The following is a 21,833-nucleotide window of genomic DNA, read 5'->3' as shown; positions in this document are numbered from 1 at the left end:
GAATTCGGAAATAAAGCTTTATAAAATAGTATTTCAAAATAGGAAAGAGTATTTAAAATATTATACTATAGATATAAAATATCTATTAGAAATAATAAGATAATTAGTAAGATTATTAAAATAGATTTCTAGCTTATTTATATTAGTTAAGCTAAATAGAAATAAAGTCTTTATAGGTATAATATAGAATTATACTTGCCTAATTAGTATTTTTACTATTATAGATCTAATAAAGGATATAGATCCAATACTAAACTAGATATTAACTTAACCTTTAGTAGTTTTATTAAGTTAGATACTACTATTAGTCTACTATAAAGCTTGGAATTAGTTAGAACTAGTAGTTGAGAATCTAAAGGCTCTAGTATTAATTATAATTCTATAAAAGTAGTAAGTATTATATCTTAATATATTATTAACTATAAATATCTGAGTATTTTTTATCTATTTAATAGACTCTAAAGTATAGTTTTCGCCTATTATCTAATATATAAAAGAAAGGGAAATAAGGTTATCTATAAGAATATTAGTTATAGAAATAATAGAAATAGAAACTATAAAAGCAGCTAGAAAGCTCTTAATAGAAATAAAATAGAAATTAGAATAATATTTCTTTCTTTTATCTATTTCTACTAATAGGGCTTTAAAGATATTATTTACTAGTTTGTTCTTACTATTCTTATTATTTTCTTTTTTTTTTTAAATTCGGTAATATATTATATATAAATACTACTAAAATATTTATTAAAGTTATAAGTATTTCGGGATCTAAATTAGTAAATATTTCTATTTTTGAATCGAGTTTTCTTAGCCTTTTATTTCTCTGGTATATACTTTTATAAATAGTATTCAAATCTTTTATATATAAAATACAACTTCGGAATATAATTATTATAATTATAGGATTTGAAATAGTTATTACAGATTTCGAAGTTATAGTTAGATCTGTATTAATAATTTCCGGATAGATAGTAATTTGGAAGATTTTAAGAATAGTATTATTAATTAGTAAAAAGGATCTGGATATTAATCTATTATTTCTTTTTATAGGTAGTAATAGATAATTAGAGCTTATTAATAAGCTAGCCGAAATTATTAGGAGAGTTCGAGACTATATATTAGTATACCGGTAAGCCTTAATAGGAAATAATTATTACGCTCTGCCGCTTTACTAGGAAATTTAGCGTCACGTGACCACGCAATAGCGCATGCGGTTAGGGCTAGTATTTAGAACACCAAAGCTCCTGTATATACAAGCTTCCTTCCTTAGTTTAGAATCCTCGGATTAAGAGCCACTTTACCTTGCTTTCCAAGCCCAGAGATTCGGTTTCGTAATAATAATAATCTTATTATATAGGAATTCAGTAGTTTATAAAATAGAAATAAGGCTATATTATAATTTGTATAGCTTATTAATTAGTAATTAAATAAGCTCGAATATTGTCTTTTTAGAGTCTTTTACTATTATAATTACTAAGGTAATAGTATTCTATTTATCTAAATTTCAATAATAGTAACTGGGCCTTTAAAGAAACTATAAATATTTATATAGGCTTCTTTATATATATATTAAGAGAGCTTATTATTATAGAAGTAGTTTTATATTAGTTCCTTTAATATAATAGAAAAAGCTCTTACTAATACCTCTTCTAAGAGTTTTATATATTAGTAAATATTTAGAAAAATAATAAGTTTTTAATTAAAACTACTATTAGTTCTATTATATTTCTATATCTTAATATATATCTTTACTACTTTTCTAATAAGCTTCCTAGTAGTAATAGTAGGAATCGACTAGAGGCCTTTCGGATATAGTAGATCCAGTAGTAGTAGTAAAAGTAAAAGTAGTAAATAACCTTAATTTGGAAAAGATAAATAAATACCTTGATTCGACTAGCTAGTTAACCGAGAATACTTAGTTCCCTTTTATTTAGTTCCTTTTAGAGTAAAATAAACCGATATAATAGGTTCTTTTAGAAGATCTATTCTAATTAGGCTATCTTTAATAATATTAGCTTTATACTAAATATATATTATTTCCTCCTAAATAATATTAAATAGAGACTATATTATAATAAGATATATATAGTTCTATTTAATATAAATACTATTATACTAAAGGTATTTTTAAAGGGTTTATAGTTTAGTATAGCTATATTAACCAAAGGTTATACTATTAAAGTTCTTGAAATTATTCTTAAATAGATTCTATAGGTTCTTATTAGAAGTTCTATATAAGGTATACTAATATAACTTGGTATTTAGATATTCCCGAAGATCTATCTTTATAGTATTATTAGTATTAATTTTATTTTCCTATTTCTTAATTAACTTCTTTCCCTTTTTATTATCTATACTAAACCAAGTTCAGTCTCTTTCTAGTATATATATATAGTTTATAGTAAGAGGTATTTAAAGGTAAGGTAGTTTGTAGTAGGTTTATAGAAAGGGTTCGGTAGTAAATGTATTCAGATATCTAGTTCAGATACCAGATATCTAGTTCAGATACCTGATTGAGATACTAGATATCTGGTTATTGAGATATTAGATACCCAGATGCCTAGTAGGGTATTAAAGTAAATATTTCGTCCTTAAATATTTCGTCTATAATGAGAAATTTAGGAAGTAAAATATTATAATTCCGGAAGGGTCTAAAGTTCGAAGGACTTGATTTTTAATAGTAAAATCGAAGTAGTAGTTAAAGAGCTTTAAGGGTATATATAGGGTATATATTCCGGGGAAAGGGTCTTATAAATACGGGTATTATATAAGTAGAAAAGATAGTTTCCAAAAAGATAGCCTTGGGGTTAAAGAAAGTTAGTTTTAAAGAATAGTAGAAGTTGAATGAATAGATAAATAGTCAAATGGCTAATTGCTTATTAATTAGTAAGAGCTAGTATTTTCTCCTTAGACTACCAAATACTTTTCCGGAATTAATAGTAGTTCCTCCCTTTGACTAGAAGTAAACTGCTTGTCTTAGGCTACCGAATGCTTTTCTAACTAGCTGGGTCTTCCTCTAATCTATAAGTACTAACTAATTAGTATTAGTTTACTAATAATATATAATACCGTTATATAAGTATAGAAGTACTATTTATATATAATTAGTAAACTTGTTATTATTCAGAAGTAATTATTATAATATTATAGTATTAATATACGATCCCTAAATCTACTAAGCCTAAAGGGGTCTAGTCTATTAGTTGAGTTACTAATGAAATATAAGGTTATATAACTATATCCCGTATCCCATATCCTATTACTTATATTTCATTACTCATATCCTGTATCCCGTATCCTGTAACTATATATATAACTCACAAAGAAATAGCTATATTAATACTAAGCTCTTTCTATTATCTAAAATATTTATTTTCTTTATATATTTAATAAAAGAAATTACTTTTATAATATCTTATATATTAATTCTTTTTCTTTTATTAATATAAAGTCTATTTAATTTATAATATAATTCTTAGAAATAAAACTATAACTTCTTTTTTATTTTATATTATATATAGTTTTAATAAAAAGCTAATTAAATTTATTAAGAAATATATAAAAGTCTTATTTTTAATATAAAACAAATTAAATAATTTAATATTTTAGTTAATTATAAAAGATATAAGCCTATATAAATAAATAGAAATAAATCTAAATCTATATAATATAATTATATTATTAATATTTCTTAATAATAATTAGGAAAATAATTTAATAAAAATTATTAAAAAATATTATTTAATAAAATATTATTATAAGTTATTTTTAAAATTTTATTATTTTTAAATAAGGGGTTTCTTATTAAATAGATTAAAAGAAATTATATAATATTATAAAAAAATACTAAAGAAATAAAGAAATACTTTTAATAAAAAGCAAATACTAAATTTAGGTATTTTTACTTTTATAATTAAAAAAAGCAAGTATTATTAATTAAATCTTTATTTATTAAAATTAATAAAAAGCTTAAAGCTCGAATAAAGAAAGCTATTTCTAAATTAAAGAATTAATAACTAGAAGAAAGAAAGCTTTTATAATAAATATATAATAATATATAAGCAAATATTAAATATTATAAATCTAATCTTTTATTTTAAATAAAGCTTATATTAGAATTATATAAATTATATAAGATTATATTTTCTAATTAAAGAAAAAAGCTTTATATATTTAGTAAAATACTAGAAAATATAAAGGGAAATGCTTCTAGTTTTAAAAAGAAATATTAATTAATTTTTTATTAGAATTAATTTTTAGAAATTAGTTATATTTATAACTATTACTTAATAATAAATTTATTTTAATTATTTTTATATTACTTTATTATTATATATTATATATTTTAATTAATCTAATTTTTAAGAAATAATTTATTATAAAGTAATTAAACTATTAATAAATAAAATTACTAATAATTAAAGTATTAATTAAAAAAACGCTTTTATTATTACTATTAGAGCTATTTAGTTAAATATTTAGACAAGTATTTAATTAAATACTTTTAATATTATTTAATTAAATATTAATATAACTAGTATTTTAAAAGTTATATAATATAGTTATATAATTCGAAAATAATAAAATATAGATATATAATTTTATATTATATAAATAACTCGAATAATAAATTAGTTCTAATTAGGCTTAATAAATTTAAGAAAAATATATTAATATTATACTTTTTATTTTACTAATTTATATATTAAATATTTTATATATATTATTAGTAAATTAATACTAATTAGTTTATTTTATATTAAAGAAAGAATTAATTTTATAAAAGTATTTAATAGTTTTTATTAATTAAGAAATAATTAGCTATTTAACTAATTAATTAATTAATTAATTTAATAATTTTTTAAAATTAATTTCTTTTTATTTATATAATAATTTATATTCTAAAATAATTATAAAGAACTTTAATTTTAGCTCTATTTTCAAATTAAATTCTATAAACTTTAAATTCTAAAATTATAATATTTTACTTTTTAAAATTCTTATTATAAATAAAATATTTATTTTGAACTCTAATATTTTTATTTCTGGAATATTTTTATAAATTTATTATAAATTATATATACTAAAAATAAATTAAACTTAATTTGATATAAATAATAATAAGAGAATAAAACTAAATAAAAATTAAAAAATGAAATTTATTTAATAATTATAATAAAGAATAATTTTCGAGAATATTTAAATACTAAAATATAATATAATAACCCGTATTTTATAAAAATTGTATTATTTTAACAGTTTTAAAGTTCTAATTATATATTAAAAACTAGAGGCTTTTATATATAACTTATAAAAGTTATATAAAAAAGCTAGCTTTTTTATAATTCTAAATAATAATTCTTTTTTATATTAATTAATTAAGCTTTTATAAATTATAAATTATTTATACTTAATTATTTATATTTATATTTATTAGTATAATTGTTTTTTTTAAAAGTTATATATATAGTTATAAGATTCGGTAAATAGAATATAAATAATAAAATATAAGTAATAAAATATAAGATATAATATATAAGATATAAAATATAAGATATAAAATATAGTTATATATTCTTATATTCTATAGATAACTTAACTAATAAACTAGATTTAGAAATTATATATTAATATTATAATATTATAATTCTTATTTCTAAATATTAATTATTTTACTAACTTTATATATTAAGTATTTTATATATATTATATAATAGTATTATATATTATTAGTAAATTAATACTAATTAGTTTATATATATAGATTAGAGAAAGATTTAGCTAATTAGAAAAGTATTTAATAGCCTAAAATAAGTAGTTTATTTCTAGCTAAAAAGAGAAACTATTATTAATTCCGGAAAAGTATTTAATAGCCTAAAAAGAGAAGATTTTAGTTTTTACTAATTAATAAGTAATTAGCTATTTGACTATTTATGTATTTAATTATTTACTACTTTTTAAAATTAACTTCTTTTAGTTTCAAGACTATTTTCTTAATAATTATCTTTTCTGCTTATATAATACTTGAATCTATAGAAATCTCTCCCTTATTAGAATATATATATCCTATATATGCCCTTAAAGCTCTTTAATTAAAACTTCGATTTTATTATTAAATTGAATTCCTTAAGCTTTAGACTCTTCCGGAATTATAATATTTCACTTCTTAAATTTCTTATTATAAACGAAATATTTAAAAGCAAAATATTTACTTCTAATACCCTATTATTAAATTCTTTTTATGAACTTATTATAAACCTACTATAAACTACTTTATCTTACTTTTAAATTGCTTTTATTATAAACTATATATATATAAATAAATAAATAAAAAGGCATTATTAATCTAATTACTTATAGTAATAAGGAAGTTCTAAATTACTTTAATATTAGATTATTCTAGTATGAAATAAAGAAGTTAATTAATAATAATCTCTAGAAATTATTTAAGAATAATTTTAGTAATTTCCATTATATAATAAATAAAATAATAATTAATTATAATTTACTAATATTAAATAAGAAGAATTTATTTAATACTTACTTTTATAACTAATATTTCTTTTAAAGCTATTATAAATAGCCCGGAATCAAATATTATTATTATAAATATATTAGATAAAAGACTCTAATATAATAAAATATAGAAGCCAAATTTTAATATTATAAATTTATATTACTAAAAAATTATTATAATAATATTTCAAAAAAAAATATTAAGAAATAATTAGTCTATTTGAAATTTAGAATTAATATAAATATTTCGAAAATAAATAAGGCCTAAATGAGATTACTTATATAAAATAATCTTATTAATAAATACTATATTATAGCTAATAAATAAATAAAATACTACTAGAAATTTTATTTATATATTAATTAATTTACTAAGAAAATTAATAAGCTAAAAGTAATTATTAGTTAACTTTATATAAAAGAAAGCCTAATATAAAAAGAGGCTATAAAATAAAGATTTAAATAGGCAAATATTTAGAAATATTATATAAGAATATATATTAAAGCTTTCTTTTACTTTTCATTTATAATAATTAGTTATAATATATCTAAATTAAGAATTCTATTTTATTTATAAATAAAAACAATTATTAAATAATAAATTACTAAAAGTTACTTATATAATATAATTAGTTACTAGAAATACTTATAACTTTATTTATAATTAACTAGAATTTGAATTAATTAAATAAATCTTAACTATTAAATAGATTTTTAAAATTCTTTAATAGGCTTATAATAAAAATAAAGAAATAAAATATTAGAAGGCAAAAGAGATATATTAGTATTTTAAATAAAGAAATAAGTTATTTCTAGTATTTTAAATAAAGTTTATTTATTTAATAATAAAACTAGAAAAGTTAATAATTAATTAATATAATAATTTAATAAATAAAGTATATCTCGAGCTATTTAAAAGCTTAGATAATAAGAAATTTAATTTGCTATAAAATCTTATTAAATAATATATAAAATAAAAGAATAAGCTTTTTTTAATTAAAATTTAAAAAATTTAAAAAGAAATAACTAATAAAAACCGTTTATTATTAAATATTATTTTATATAAAAAGCTTACCGGAAATTGGAAAATAATTATAATTTTATATTTAGTAAATTAATTATAATAGCTTGTATTTTTATAGCTAAAGAAAGCAATTTACTAAGAATTTAAAAAATATTAGATTAGCCTAAATATATAAATAAAGCATATTTTAATACTAATAAAATTATATTTATTAAAAAGAATTATTTAGAAAAAGCTAATAATTTAAAAGCTAATAATTTAAAAGCTAATAATTTAAAAGCTAATAATTTAAAAGTAAATAAGAAAAATATTAATTTCTATTTATTACTTAATAAGAAATATAATATTAATAAATTAAGAAAAGCCTAATTCTAAATATAAAAATAGCCTTTTAAAATAAAAGCTTTATTAAAAACCTATAAATCTTATTTAACTTATTAATAAAAACTGGTTTTTTATTAAATATAAAATATATTAAAAAATAAACTATAACTTTTTAATATTTAATATATACTAAAGTAAATATATATATTTCAATTAATTAAAAAGATATTTTCTCTTTAATAAAAGTACTTTAAATACTTTTTATAAACTTAAAACTTTTTTTTTTTTATAGGATTTTAATTAATAATCTAGAAAAGTTATTTAATATATAATTATAATAAATCTAAACTTTATAATATTTATTTATTACTAATTTTAGCTTTTATAATATATAGATATTCGAATATTTTTAAAATAACGAATTTAAGCTTCTAGCTTTTTTAAATCTTTTCTTTATTATATTTCTGCTTTTAATTTAATAATATAATAATAAACTATTACTAGCTTTTTATTATTATTATTTTACTAGCTAGTTTTAATAATATCTAAGTTCTATTTCTTTTTTCTAATTAGATAATATTAAAAATATCTAATTAGGCGCTTTTCTAAATATTTAATTAAATAGCTCTAATAATAATAAAAGTATTTCTTCTAGTTAATATTCTAGTAATTAGTAATTTGATTTATTAATAGCTTAATTACTTTATAATAATAAAATAATATATAAGTATATTATAAAATAATACTTATATATATAACTAATTTCCAAGAGTTAGTTCTAATAAAAGACTAATTAATACCTCTTTTTAAAACTAGAAGCATTTCCCTATATATTTCCTAGTATTTAGCCAAGTATTAAAGCCCTTTATTTAATTAGAAAATGGAATTTTATATAATTTATATAATTTCAATATAAGCTTTATCTAAAATAGAAAACTAGATTTATAATATCTAATATTTATTTATATATTATTATATTTATCTATTATATTCTTTTTTTCTTGCTTTAAATTAGTTCTTTTCTTACTTATATAAATTTATAAAATAAGAAATATTATAATTATTTTTAATAAAAGCTTTTAAAATATCTTGAATTACTAAGTTTAATATATAAGCTATATAAGAAATATTTTCTTGAAATTTAATGCCTTTTTTATTATAATACTTTATAAAAGCTTATAATAAAATATTATTTAAACTTGTATTATCTCGAATAATATTAAATAAAATATATTAGTAATTTTTTTATAAAAGAAAACCAAGATTTATATTATTTATCTAATAATAATATATTTAATATTATAGGCTTTTAAAACTTTTAATAAAACCAAATTTATATATTTACTATTATAAATCTTTTATAGCTAATAAATAAGATTTCAATTTAAAATACTTATTTATAAAATATCTAAGAATTAAATTAATAAATAATTATATTAATTATTATTAATAAGAATAGCTTTTATAGTAATTCCTAAATAAGCCTTTTAATTTATAGCTATTTAAGTATTTAAATTAATAGAAAAAGTATTATTTAATAACTCTTTCTTTATAAGATTACTATTATTATTATATCTTAAAGCAAGCTTATTTATAAGTACTTTAAAATATAAAGGTAGTATTTCATTATATAAAGATTAATTATATATTAATATAAGTAATTTTAAATAAAACCTACTAGTTTAAATATTAAAATAGTTTTATAAAACTTAAAGTAATAATTACTTTAAAAGAAATATTATTATTAACTATAAAGTCTAATAATAATCTTTTAAAGTAAACTATAATAAAGCCTTTACTAGTTTAATTAGTATCTTTACTAAATAATTTAATAATAAATATTTAATTAGAGTTTTAAAAAATAACTATAAAAATTATTAGTTATTATTTTATAATTAATATTAATTATTTATAAAGTTTTTTATACTTTAATATAGCGTCTATATTAATTGACTTATATATAGTAAAGTAATAAACTTTATAATTACTTATTAATTAGTTAATTTATTAATTTTTGAATTATTTATTATAATTATATTAATAATATATATTACTTATATATATTTCTTAAAGAGGCATTAAATAGTAACTATTCGATAATTATTAATATTTTCCGAATTGGCTTTAGAAGAGTCTAAAGTCTTTTTTATTAAGCCAAGCTTAAAAATAAGAAGTTATTTTAAAATTAGTTCTAGTTCAATATCCTTTTTATTTTGGAGGATATTAAGGTTAATAGTAGATTATTAAGACATTTTCGAATATATCAAGTAATAATAAGTAAGTTTATAATTAAAAGCTTCTTAATTAGAGCTATAGTTATTAAGATATTTATATATAAAGTAAAGAGAGAAGAAAATAACTTGAGAAAAATTACTTATTTATATATAAATTCTCTAAAATCTAGAAGATTCTTTAATAAGCATCTAATTAGCTATAATCCCCTAATTATAAAGCATCTATTTATAAGAGGGCTGATTTCTAGGGTGGCAAGGAATTACTAGAATATCGAGTAGGTTCTAGTGCCTTCGGCTCGTACCGCTTCGCTTACCAAGCGGTATATTATCCGATTTAGTAAGAAGCGCCTAAAGCGATACCGAATACGGCTAGCCCAAACCTTATTTCAGCCTCATCTCGGCTTCCGAAGCTCTGGAGTCATGTATTTAGTCACGTAATAAATCTAATTAATTATCTTTAATTATCTTTAATTATCTTTAATTATCTTTAATTATCTTAATTATCTTTAATTATCTTTAATTATCTTTAATTATAATTAAGTATAATTTAATTAGCTTGATTTTGACTTGATTTAATTTGAGTAGGGGGGTCTAATTAACTCAAACCTAATTATTTAATATACTTGATATACTAATATTTAAGTCTTAGAATTTGAGGGTATTCCCAGCTAGTTTAGATATTAAGAATGGGGTTATACCAGATAATTTCGGAGAGTTATATATTATTTATAACTAGCTACAAATTAGTTTAAAATACCAATAGCTAATTACTAGTAACTACCCTTGGCTGCTCCCAAAACCCATTCATTTCAGGCAAACTATTATGGCCTGGACAAGCTATAGGGGTAGAAATAGATATATATTAGTATATTTATAATAAATAATAGTGCCCTAAGGGCGGTAAAGAAGCTATATATATGCCTATATACAGCACGTAATATGCCCCCCTTAAAAAGAAGAAAATGTCCCCGTTTAAGCCTAGCCCATACTCTTAACTAGCTCCTCAACTCTCTTTTCCTCCTGTTTAACAAAATTCTAATACTACAGATTCGCCGGGCTAGGGCCGCTACTACTAGGGCCGCTAAGATTACTCTACTCTGGTTCGGCCTAGTAAGCCCTAGCCTTATAAGGCTTGCAAGAGTAGTTTTCTAGAGCTAGGAAATCCTTAGAAGCCGAATTAAGAGGTAGAACGGTACCGGTAGAGGGGTCAGAAAAATTAGAAAGAAGATTTTGATTTTATCTTGGCCAAAGGGCTTAATAGGCCATATCTAGCCAGAGGCTCCATTTTCCGTTAATAATAATCAAGAACTAGCCAAGGGTAATTGTCTCTATTAGTTTATTAATATGGCTATATAAAGAAGTATTAAGGGAATTATAAATTAAGAGAAGAGTATTAAACTCAGACTCAAAACCAGAAGAACGGGCAAAGCAAAGTATCTCTTATATATATATATAGATAGTCTTACTAGAGCAAATATTATAAAAAGTAAATTAAGAGGAGATTAGGATATATAAGGTAATACCAGGATATTTCTTAAATCGTAAAATAAGAGAAGTATAAAGCTTAGAGACCAGAGGGGATAAGAGAAGACGATATTCTAGGGCTATAAGTTCTATTAAGTACCAAAAGAGAGCGGTACTATAAAGGCAAAAAGGGAAGGCCATATAAATATTATTATACTAAGTCTCTGCCAAATACAAGAGTATATCCGTAAATATAAATATATCCGTATAAATTACCGTCTTTTCTATTATATCCGTATTCTCTGGATCAAAATAACTAATATCTGCGGTATGCAAGCGGGAGGAGGAAGAAGGGTTCAATTTTAGTAAGGGACGAGCAGGAGGGGTAGCAGGAGCCGGGGTCTCTTGCAAGTTCATTTATTAAAGGAGGTATGCAATCTATTATAATTCGGTATCGTTAAAGCCATCCTTTCAATGAAATCGCTAAGGGGTCTGCGTTAAAAGAGAAGCAGAGGGTCGTTGTTCTTCGTCTTCTTCTTCTTTGTCTTCGTCGGCGGAGGCAGAGGCATGCCTGGTGAGGGCTTTGCCCTTTTGAGGGTTTTTGGGGGCCATTCTGGAGGATGGCATATATGTGGGTCGAGAACTCAATTAAGAGCTCGTAACAAAGTATTGATATGGAGGTCGACCTTAGGGCACTGCTACCATGTCACGGCCTGGACAAGCTGTGGGGGTGGAAATGGGTGTATATTGGTATGTTTGTAATGAATGATGGTGCCCTAAGGGCGGTGAAGAAGCTATATGTATGCCTGTACGCAGCACGTGACACAAACGATCTCTCTTCCCAAGTCAAATATGAAACTCATAAACTGCTTAATACTTCAATTTGGCAGCTAGTTCGATGGTGCACGTCAGCACTATGCAGCAGCAGCAGCAATATATGTAGCCGCGGCTTGAGCTTCTGCGGAACAGCAAACGCCCAACTCAAAAATAGCCCTGATACACGTTCCACATCTTTTGCAGCACCCACGTCGCTCAAGGTCACGGGTAGGCTATTGACCAGGAGTCAGTTCGTTCGCACTTGGGCCCTCTATATCAAGATATAAAGAATTTTATGGGGCGGGAACTTACATGGATAGTGACGTTCGTCTGCAATTGCATCACAGCATCCATGAAGCCAACCGTGGAGTCATAAGCGGCATCGTCAGAAATACCAGGGTGTGCGAGCTTGATCTTAGCCATAGTGTCACTGAATGACGAGGTCTGTGGTATGGCAGACGCAGTGGCAGTAGCTACAGCTAAAGCAAAGGTAGCGAAGATTTGAGAGAATTGCATGGTGGTAAAATAGGATTTGAAAAAGAAGTTGAACAAAATTGATTGTTATAGATACTGAAAAGGGAGAAAGTCGAGGAAAGTTGATGAATAACAGAGATAATGATGTTATATTGTGGTAGATGCAGATAGAGAGTTAATTGAACGGGACATCGCGATATTTATATATACAACTCTACTTCTTCTTGACAGATATTCATCCTTTACGAACTTCGTGACAGATGACAATCTTTTCTGAAGCCAACTGTGGATCAGATCCTTCACTCCAACAAAGGGAACTAAGATTCTCCCATCTTAGAAGTTCCCACTCATGCTGATGCTCAAAGGAATTGTTCCATGCCGTGGCGCAGGATGACTATTTGTTGAAATTAGGCTGCGCACTGGGTTCGGTTTTGGGTCGAAAAATTAACTCCAATCAATTTTATCTCTCGCAACAATTATCTAAATTTAATACCACTTTTTTATAATATATCTTACTCTATTTTCGTGTTTTATAAAAGTAATAAAACATTTCCTACCATTGTAAGGCAAGACGCACGGCCAAATTCTAACCCGTGGGTGACAAAGTGCACAGCCTAGCGCAGATACGAGGGAATAGCAACCCAACACGTCCAACAGGCGGCTCATGATTCCTTAGACCGTTGATAAGACCTTTCGCGGCAATAAGAACTTTTCGTAAGAGTCCAGATTTGTGGATGAAACATGCTTTAGATTGATTTATTAATACGGAGAACCTGGCATACAGTGACGGGATTACAACGCCTGGGGGCCTAATTGCGCTATAAGATGATATTTTAGGGGGCAGAAGCCCTGTATTTATAGGTTATATGCCCTAAAATAGCCTGTAGGATGACACTAGGTGTGCTTGCACCTCTTTAAAATCAATGCGCTGTATTTACAGGGGGTTTTTTTTGCGAGAGTCACACTGCTGGCAGAGCAACTCTACCCTTGTGAATAGCAGTTATAGGTCAATCAAGCGATAAAAGCCCTGTAATTATAGCGTATTGACAGAGGTGTAGCACCCCTAGTAAAAAGGTTACAGGCTGTTTTAGGGTACATAGCCTAGAAATAAAAGGATTTTTAGCGTCTTTCAGCGTCTTTGGAGATGTGGATAGGCTTCGATAGAGGATTCATAGTAGAGTATGCCCTGTAACCCCGTCACTTTATGCCAGGTTCTCCGTAGTGTTGGAAAACATGCTCACTATTTTTAGTTATGATGTAAAGCCAACCGCCAACCGCCAACCAACATGCCCCAGTCGTCCTGTGGACACGTTCTATGTTGGATTTAGTAGATCAATTCTGCGTCAGGATAGTGGACAGATTCTTTGATAATTAATTCTAAATTTATTTCGGCTTATTTTTGCATCTTTTACGTTGAAGATCTCTCTAACCCTGTAAGAATACAAGTAGTGCTAAATGCACGCGAAGAAATTGAAATTTGTGATTCATATAACTTTTCAAATAATTTTTAACTTTGTTTTGCTAGATATTTTAATTCATATTGAATAAAACAAAATTTTCGAGGTTTTGCAATTACAAGTAAAATTAGGAAAAGGATGATATATGTCATTTAATACAAAAAAGTATTGGTTTCACATGTTGTATAATGTATATAATGATCCTAATCTAATAAAAGAAACCCAACCCAAAAGCTGTAACGACTGACTATTTGCTCTCGTGAGCGACAATAATCCTGGATAGAAAACCCAAAAATCAGTAACGAATGACTATCTGTCTCTGTCTGTAATATGCCACATGCCGAACAATGCTCATCGCGCCGCTATATATGACCTAGTTGATCACACAAATAAACGTCCTTATGTGCCCTTTGAGCTACACTGCATCTCACTGAAAGCCTGTTGAGCGGCCGAATCATTGGGGATCTTTGGGACATGACAGGATTTGAAACAGCGAATCCCCAAACAAAGCCCTTGGCAGCTTTCTCTGGACCATGAAGGTCCGGCTTGCTCACACACGTGATTGGTGTTGCAAAGGTTGCAAGATTCCCTTGCAACAAGCTTGCTCATGACAGCAATCTCATTCTCTGAAACAGCATCATCCGGCGATCGGCGGGAAATAGTCTGGAACTCGGGGTGAGAAGAGATGGCTCGCAGCATCAAAGATGTGGCGTTATTCCCGGCCAATTCCGTTGCCAGGCCGTTGTCACGCTGAATGATATCAGCAATCAAGTTAGCGTGCCATGTTGTGTCGCGAACTTCGAGGATTTGTCCGGAGGTAATGGGAGTTGCTGCCGTGAAGCTTAGGAGGATGGGTGCTGACAGGAAGAGAGTCTTGAAAAACAACATGTTGATATTTGAAGGATTTTAGGCTTGATGTGACGAGAATTTGAAATTGAATAATGATCGAAAGTGGATAAAGTAATATATGGAGTCTTGGGCGATTTGTATATAGCGGAGATGGAGATAAGTTGTTGATGTAGATAAATGCGGACAAAGGGTCAAAGTCCTCATATATATATATATTATTTCTACAATATAATCCTTCTACTATAAATAACTCCACGGCTCAAAAGACATTGTGGCAATGTTTCATATCACAGGATTGTTAGAAGGGTACAGTAAGATATCAATTTGGATTATAGATAGTTCTGTCCTTTGGGACCTTGTGTTTCAAAGCATCAATACATCTGGGGGACGGATCCTCCGTGGCTTGGTGTTGACGTCGCGAGCGCGGCGCGTTGGAGGCGTGGTGTTGGAAGCGTACTGTAGGATTAAGCCCGTATACGTGGCGCAGCGCATCTATACAAGTCTTCCTCATGCTTAAGAGCGAATTTAACACGTATACGAGATCAAAATAGGTAATCAAAAATTAAATAAATAAGTTCCATCTGCCAGTTCAATTTACAACCAAAGCTCTTCATCTTCATTATTCTCCTTATCACAACTATCGCTACTTATATTACAAGACTTTCCTTCTTTCAAATCCACTATCCTCCTAGTTATCAACCACAATGCGTTTTACCAACGTCCTTGTAGCGCTAGGCAGTGTCGCCGGTGTTATTAGCACGTTCCAAGGTGTCAATGTCCGGTAAGATAGGCTCTTCCAAGACGACAACTCTTGGTATTCAAGAGACGTGAACTTGATGCTAATCTCCCTGTCTTTTGTTTAGTAACGGTATCGATGTCGTCGACGACAATGCCCATAATGCTACGGCGACAACCTTGGTCCCCGTGCAACTCAATGCCCGGGCTAAAACGCGCAACAAGAAGACTAGAAGGACTCTTGAAAAGTTTCAAAAGTCTAAGACAAACGACGCGTTCGAGCTGGATGAGAACCAGTGGGTCACGTCGGTGAAAGTCAAGTCTAAGGACAAGGTCTCCGCCGTACAATTGACCGGATGCACTGCCGTCTTTTTCTGGGATGTGAACAACATCCCCTCCGCCTGGCACATCTTCTGCGGCAACGAGGCGACAGATGGGAAATCTGCCGCCGAGGCCGAAGAAGACATGGGCCTTCATCCCGTCAGCGTCACCATCGTCGCCGAGAAACAGGGCAACTACGACGAACTCGAGAAAGCGATAAAGGCGGTGCTTCCAGATCTGGAAAACGCCTTCGAACCCATAATTTATAATATGAAAGACCTGAACGGAGATCAGGCGTTTCGATACGACGCCATAGCTGGAACTAAAGAAGTGACCCAGACAAAGGAAAAACGTATAAAAAAGCAGCCGCAGCGATTTTAAGGGCAATTTTTCACTGTATGAAGTGGAGTTGCTGATGCCAAACGAAGTTAGGAGTTGTAGCTTGGATGTAGAGGTCTCAGGGTGGAGGAGCAATCTGCGGACGATCTGATTATGAGTAAAGGACTGCTCTGGGATTTTTGATAGTAGTTTTGCAGGTTCTGCACGTTGATCTTTTGATAAATTTGTTGCGTTAGGCTCTGTTTGGTTCGCGAATGCGGGAAAGAGTGCGCCGCCAAAAAAGCTCGCACTACACTACACTCTTTAAAAATAGACATTCGAGCCATTAGAATGCTCATTCTTTCTCGCATTCAAGAGTGCACCACTAAAATAAATAGTGCGTGGAAATGCTATACTATAGGAAAAGTACATACTCTTTATATTTACGCTTTAGTGCATATGCCCTAACTCTCCAGTATATTACACCCTATTATATAGTGTATTATACTCTAATATTATAATATATTAATTTTTAAATTTTTAAAAAATAATACTATCGGTTCACCAGTAACGCGTACCATGACACGTAATATGCGTGGAATACTCAGTGCGTAAGTTGGTGAAGTGTTTATATTTAGAAGTAAGGATCGCAGTATCGTGGTATTAATATGCGATCCCTAAATCTGCTAAGCCTAATGGGGTCTAGTCTACCGGTCAAGTCACCCATGGGACGCGAGGTTACATGACCATGTTCCATTACCCATGTCCCATTACCCATGTCCCATTACCCATGTCCCGTATCCCGTATCCCGAGTCCCGTAACTACGCACGTGACTCCCGAAGGAACAGCTATACCAATACTAGAACCTCTCTAAAAACGCGAAAAACAGTGTTTCCCTCTAATCGCATGCTAATTTCCTAATCCGGCCTAGTGCCAGATTTTCCCAAACGCTCCGTGTGTCCATATATATCCTCCCATCCCATATTCCTATCCCATATGTCTATTTCCCGTCCTATTCGCATTTGACCCATTCCTTCACGTCCAATTATATTATGTTCGTATTAATTAGGCACTTAAGGGTATTCGATAGCTTCGATTTCGTTATAGAATTGGCAGGATTCAATTCTCCCTTAATTTATTTGACTTCTATAATCTCTCGTCATTTATATACCTGGCAGAGGCATATTACGTTAATTATTAAGCATTTCTCTCGAGTAGTACCTAATTTAACAAGGCATTCGTATAATGACTTTGAATCCGTATAGACTACTAGTAGTAGTTCTATTTCCAGTACTTTATTAATTATGGATTTGACTAAAGCGCCTATATTAAAGCCGTGAGCTATACTATAGAGTTCCAAAGCTAGAACACTTCTGGTAACTCTCTTGCATTTGGTAGAGGACTAGTAAATAATATTAGCGTGTCTAGTTCTATCTGCTAGAACTAGAATATATCCGATTTGAGAGAAGAGATCTCTATTATTTGTAAATAAAGTATCTATAGAAATAATTAAATATAAGAACTTCTTTACTAGCTTTATAAATCTTAGTTCTCTGGTAGTATTCTTAATTTGCTATTAAATACACTTATTAAGTACTCTTATATTAGTTTCCGAGGGTTTAATAGCTTGAGTAGTAATTAATAGGTTATATAAAGCTTCTGGTTAATAGACTAATATAATATATACTCTTCTAATATATTAGGTAATATATTAATCCTTAATAAAGAGATCTTAATAAATAGTACCCCTACTACTTATAGTAGTAGTATTCTTTATAGAAACGGTTCGGAGGTTTTTATACTAGTATTTCTATATAAGAGTAATTCTAGTAGTTCTAGTAGTATTTATATAAATAATACTTCTATTAAACTTGAGATTATAATTAAAAGTAAGGCATTTATATTCCTTAACTAAAAATTTAGTCTCTTGGAGCTTTAATTACTTTATTTTTATAAAATTATTAGTTCTAATAAATAAAGTATTATTAGTTTAAAAGCTAATAATTCTAAAGAGTAACTTGCTATAAAGAAGGCAAGAGTTATAAGTTAACTATTTTATAGAAAGTTTATTAATATAATAGGAATAATAAGTTTTGAACTAGTAGTTCCCAGCTTCCGATATATTATATAATAGTTTTATAATTTTTAGAACCGAATTATTATTTAGATTTAGCTTTCTAGTAAGCTTACAGGGGAAGTTAATATAGAAATTATAATTAAGTAATGTTATTAATTAGATATAAGCTTGTAAGATATCCTATAAGTATAGCTTTATAGTTCCTATAGTTATAGTAATAATATAGAGAATAATTCTCTGACTAATATATTAGATAATTAGTAATTATATTAATATTATATATTTCTTACTATTATTATAAGCTTGGATAACTAGTCTCGACTTCTTAAGCTCTATCTCTATATTCTTATTCTTAATCTTATTAATAAACCGGGAGTTAAAGATATATATCTTTTTTAGTATTTGAAATCTGGAAATAACTTCAAATATACCCTTTTCTAGAAGGCTAGCGGCTTTAACTTAACGGGAATTCTCGTATAGGTTATTATCTTATAAGAATACTATAATATCCGGGTTTTTATAAGAGTATTCTCTATTATACTTTAGTAAAATAGCAAGAATAGCAAGAGGAATTATATCTATATTACTTTTGGCTTTATTATAAAGTTCGGAAACAAGTTCAGGTTTAGAATTATTAGTAATAACCTTAATATCCCCTATATAAAAGGGCTTTATAGAGATTAAACAGAAGATAGTATTACTATATAATAAAGCTAGTATATAAGACTTTCTATTTATTACTATAAGCTTATATGGCCTATTCTAATTATTAGGTTAACTAATATTTCTTTTATATTATACGAGAATGTCCGAATTTAGGAGAAGTTTATAAATATTAGTAATACTATAACGATTTTAGGCATTTAGAGTATTTGCAATTTAATATCTAGCTTAAAGCTTTTGAATTTCTATTATTATTTTCTTAAATACTACTAATTACTATAATATAATTAGTAATAGGGTATTATATTTAGTTATTTAAGGTAAAGTACTATAAATTAAAAGAATTGAAATAATACTATCGAGTTTTATAGAGTTATTAATAGCTTTAAAAGCTATTTAAAATATGGTATTCTTATTAATTCTATTAATTTCGGCTATAATAATAAGATAAATATATTAAATCAGGCTATAATAGTATTCTATAATTCCGACGGAATTATAAGCTTTTATAGAAATGATTTTAATCTTAGTTCTTATAGTATTTATAAGCTAAGTAAACTATTTACTAGTAAACTGCTTTCTAGTATCTACTATAATCTAATTAGAAGGGCCTAAATAAGTATTAATCTAATATTATTTTAAGGTATTCTAAATATATAATATACTAATATTTTAAAGCTATTAGCTAGCTTAATATCAAGTGCCTTTATTAATAATATAAAGTATAGGCTTACCGGAAATATAGAAAATATTATTAATAATAAAGTAGTTAAAGCTAATATTATTTCTTAGATTAAATTTGAATTATTCCGGTAATTATCCGAATTTCTAGTATTACTTATAGTACTTTATAAGGTACTTAAGGGCTTCTATATTAATATTATAGCCTGCTTATTTTAGTATATTTCGGAGCTTACTAATAGATAAATAATTAAAATAATAGTATAGATATTATAATTCGATTTCTATAAGAAAGCAGGAATTATAAATAAAGAATTCGGAAATAAAGCTTTATAATATAATATTTCAAAACAGGAAAGAATATCTAAAACATTATATTATAGATATATAATATCTAGCAAAAGTAATAAAATAATTAGTAAGATTATTAAAATAGATCCCTAGCTTATTTATATTAGTTAAACTAAATAGAAATAGAGTTTTTATAGGTATAATATAGAATTATACTTGCCTAATTAGTGTTTTTACTATTACAAATCTAATAGAGAATATAGATCTAATACTAAACTAGATATTAATTTAGCCTTTAATAATTTTATTAAGTTTAATACTATTATTAGTCTGCTATAAAGCTTAGAATTAATTAGAACTAGTATTTAAGAATCTAAAGGCTCCGGTATTAATTATAATTTTATAGAAGTAGTAAATATTATATTTTAATATATTATTAATTATAAATATCTGAATATCTTCTATTTATTTAATAGGTTTTAAGATATAGTTTTCGCCTATTATCTGGTATATAAGAGAAAGGGAAATAAGGTTATTTATAAGAATATTAGTTATAGAAATAGTAAGAGTAAGAATAGTAGAAGTAATTAAGAAGCTCTTAATAGAAGTAAAGTAAGAATTTGAGTAATATTTTTCTCCTTTATCTATTTCTACTAGTAAAGCTTTAAAGGCATTATTCTCTAGCTTATTTTTACTATTTTTATTATTCTCTTTTCTTTTAATTCTAGTAATATACTATATATAGGTATTACTAAAGTATTTATTAAAATTACAAGAGTTTCGAGATCTAAATTAGTAGATATTTCTATTCTTAAATCGAGCTTTCTTAGCCTCTTATTTCTTTAATATATATTTCTAAAAGTAATATTCGGGTCTTTTATATATAAAATATAATTTCGGAATATAATTATTATAATAACGGGATTTGAAATAATTATTACAGGTTTCAAAATTATAGCTAGATTTATATTAATTATTTCCGGACAGATAATTACTTAAAGGGTTTTAAGAATAGTATTATTAATTAATAAAATAGGTTTTAGTATTAATTTATTATTTTTCTTATAAGTAATAATAGATAATTAAAGCCTATTAATAAGCTAGCCGAGTTTATTAAAAGAATTCGAAATTATATATTAGTATACTAATAAGCTTTAATAAGAGATAATAATTTTATTATATAAGAATTCGGTATTTTATAAAATAGAAATAATAATATATTTTAATTAATATAGGTTATTAATTAGTATTTAAATAAGCTAGAATATTATCTTTTTAAAAAATTTAATTATTATAGTTACTAAAGTAATAATATTATATTTATCTAAATTTTAATAATAAAAACCGGGGCTTTTAAACAAACTATAAATATTTATATAAGGCTTTTTATATATATATATTAAAAGAGCTAGTTATTATAAAAGTAGTCTTATATTAGTTCCTTTAATATAATAGAAAAAGCTTTTATTAGTATTTTTTCTAGAAGCTTTATATATTAGTAAATATTAAGAAAAATAATAAGTTTATAATTAAAACTATTATTAATTCTATTATGCTTTTATATTTTGAAATATATTTTTACTATTTC

At 25.8% G+C, this 21,833-nt stretch overlaps 3 protein-coding genes across 3 annotated transcripts; 1 reads left to right on the top strand and 2 right to left on the bottom strand.

The window, feature by feature from the left end:
• Positions 1 to 12,476: 12,476 nt before the first annotated feature.
• Positions 12,477 to 12,894, bottom strand: K444DRAFT_663798 (uncharacterized protein; the record flags this gene model as incomplete). The annotated part of the gene is made up of 2 exons (XM_024886881.1): positions 12,477 to 12,611; positions 12,691 to 12,894. The coding sequence occupies 2 exons, from the start codon at positions 12,892 to 12,894 to the stop codon at positions 12,477 to 12,479; spliced, it is 339 nt and encodes a 112-aa protein (XP_024736270.1).
• Positions 12,895 to 14,260: 1,366 nt separating this feature from the next.
• Positions 14,261 to 15,208, bottom strand: K444DRAFT_663797 (uncharacterized protein; the record flags this gene model as incomplete). The annotated part of the gene is made up of 2 exons (XM_024886880.1): positions 14,864 to 15,208; positions 14,261 to 14,283 (listed from the first exon to the last, which is right to left on the bottom strand). Exons 1-2 carry the CDS (start codon positions 15,195 to 15,197, stop codon positions 14,261 to 14,263), a joined length of 357 nt encoding a protein of 118 aa, XP_024736269.1. The 5' UTR covers positions 15,198 to 15,208.
• Positions 15,209 to 15,862: 654 nt separating this feature from the next.
• K444DRAFT_663796 (uncharacterized protein) lies at positions 15,863 to 16,843 on the top strand (the record flags this gene model as incomplete). Its single annotated transcript, XM_024886879.1, has 2 exons — positions 15,863 to 15,939; positions 16,022 to 16,843. The coding sequence occupies 2 exons, from the start codon at positions 15,863 to 15,865 to the stop codon at positions 16,593 to 16,595; spliced, it is 651 nt and encodes a 216-aa protein (XP_024736268.1). The 3' UTR covers positions 16,596 to 16,843.
• Between the last annotated feature and the right edge of the window lie 4,990 nt (positions 16,844 to 21,833).

This window comes from Hyaloscypha bicolor (assembly GCF_002865645.1).
Source record: "Hyaloscypha bicolor E unplaced genomic scaffold K444scaffold_86, whole genome shotgun sequence".
NCBI classification, from domain to species: domain Eukaryota; kingdom Fungi; phylum Ascomycota; class Leotiomycetes; order Helotiales; family Hyaloscyphaceae; genus Hyaloscypha; species Hyaloscypha bicolor.
This window is presented reverse-complemented; position numbering and strand designations above follow the sequence as displayed.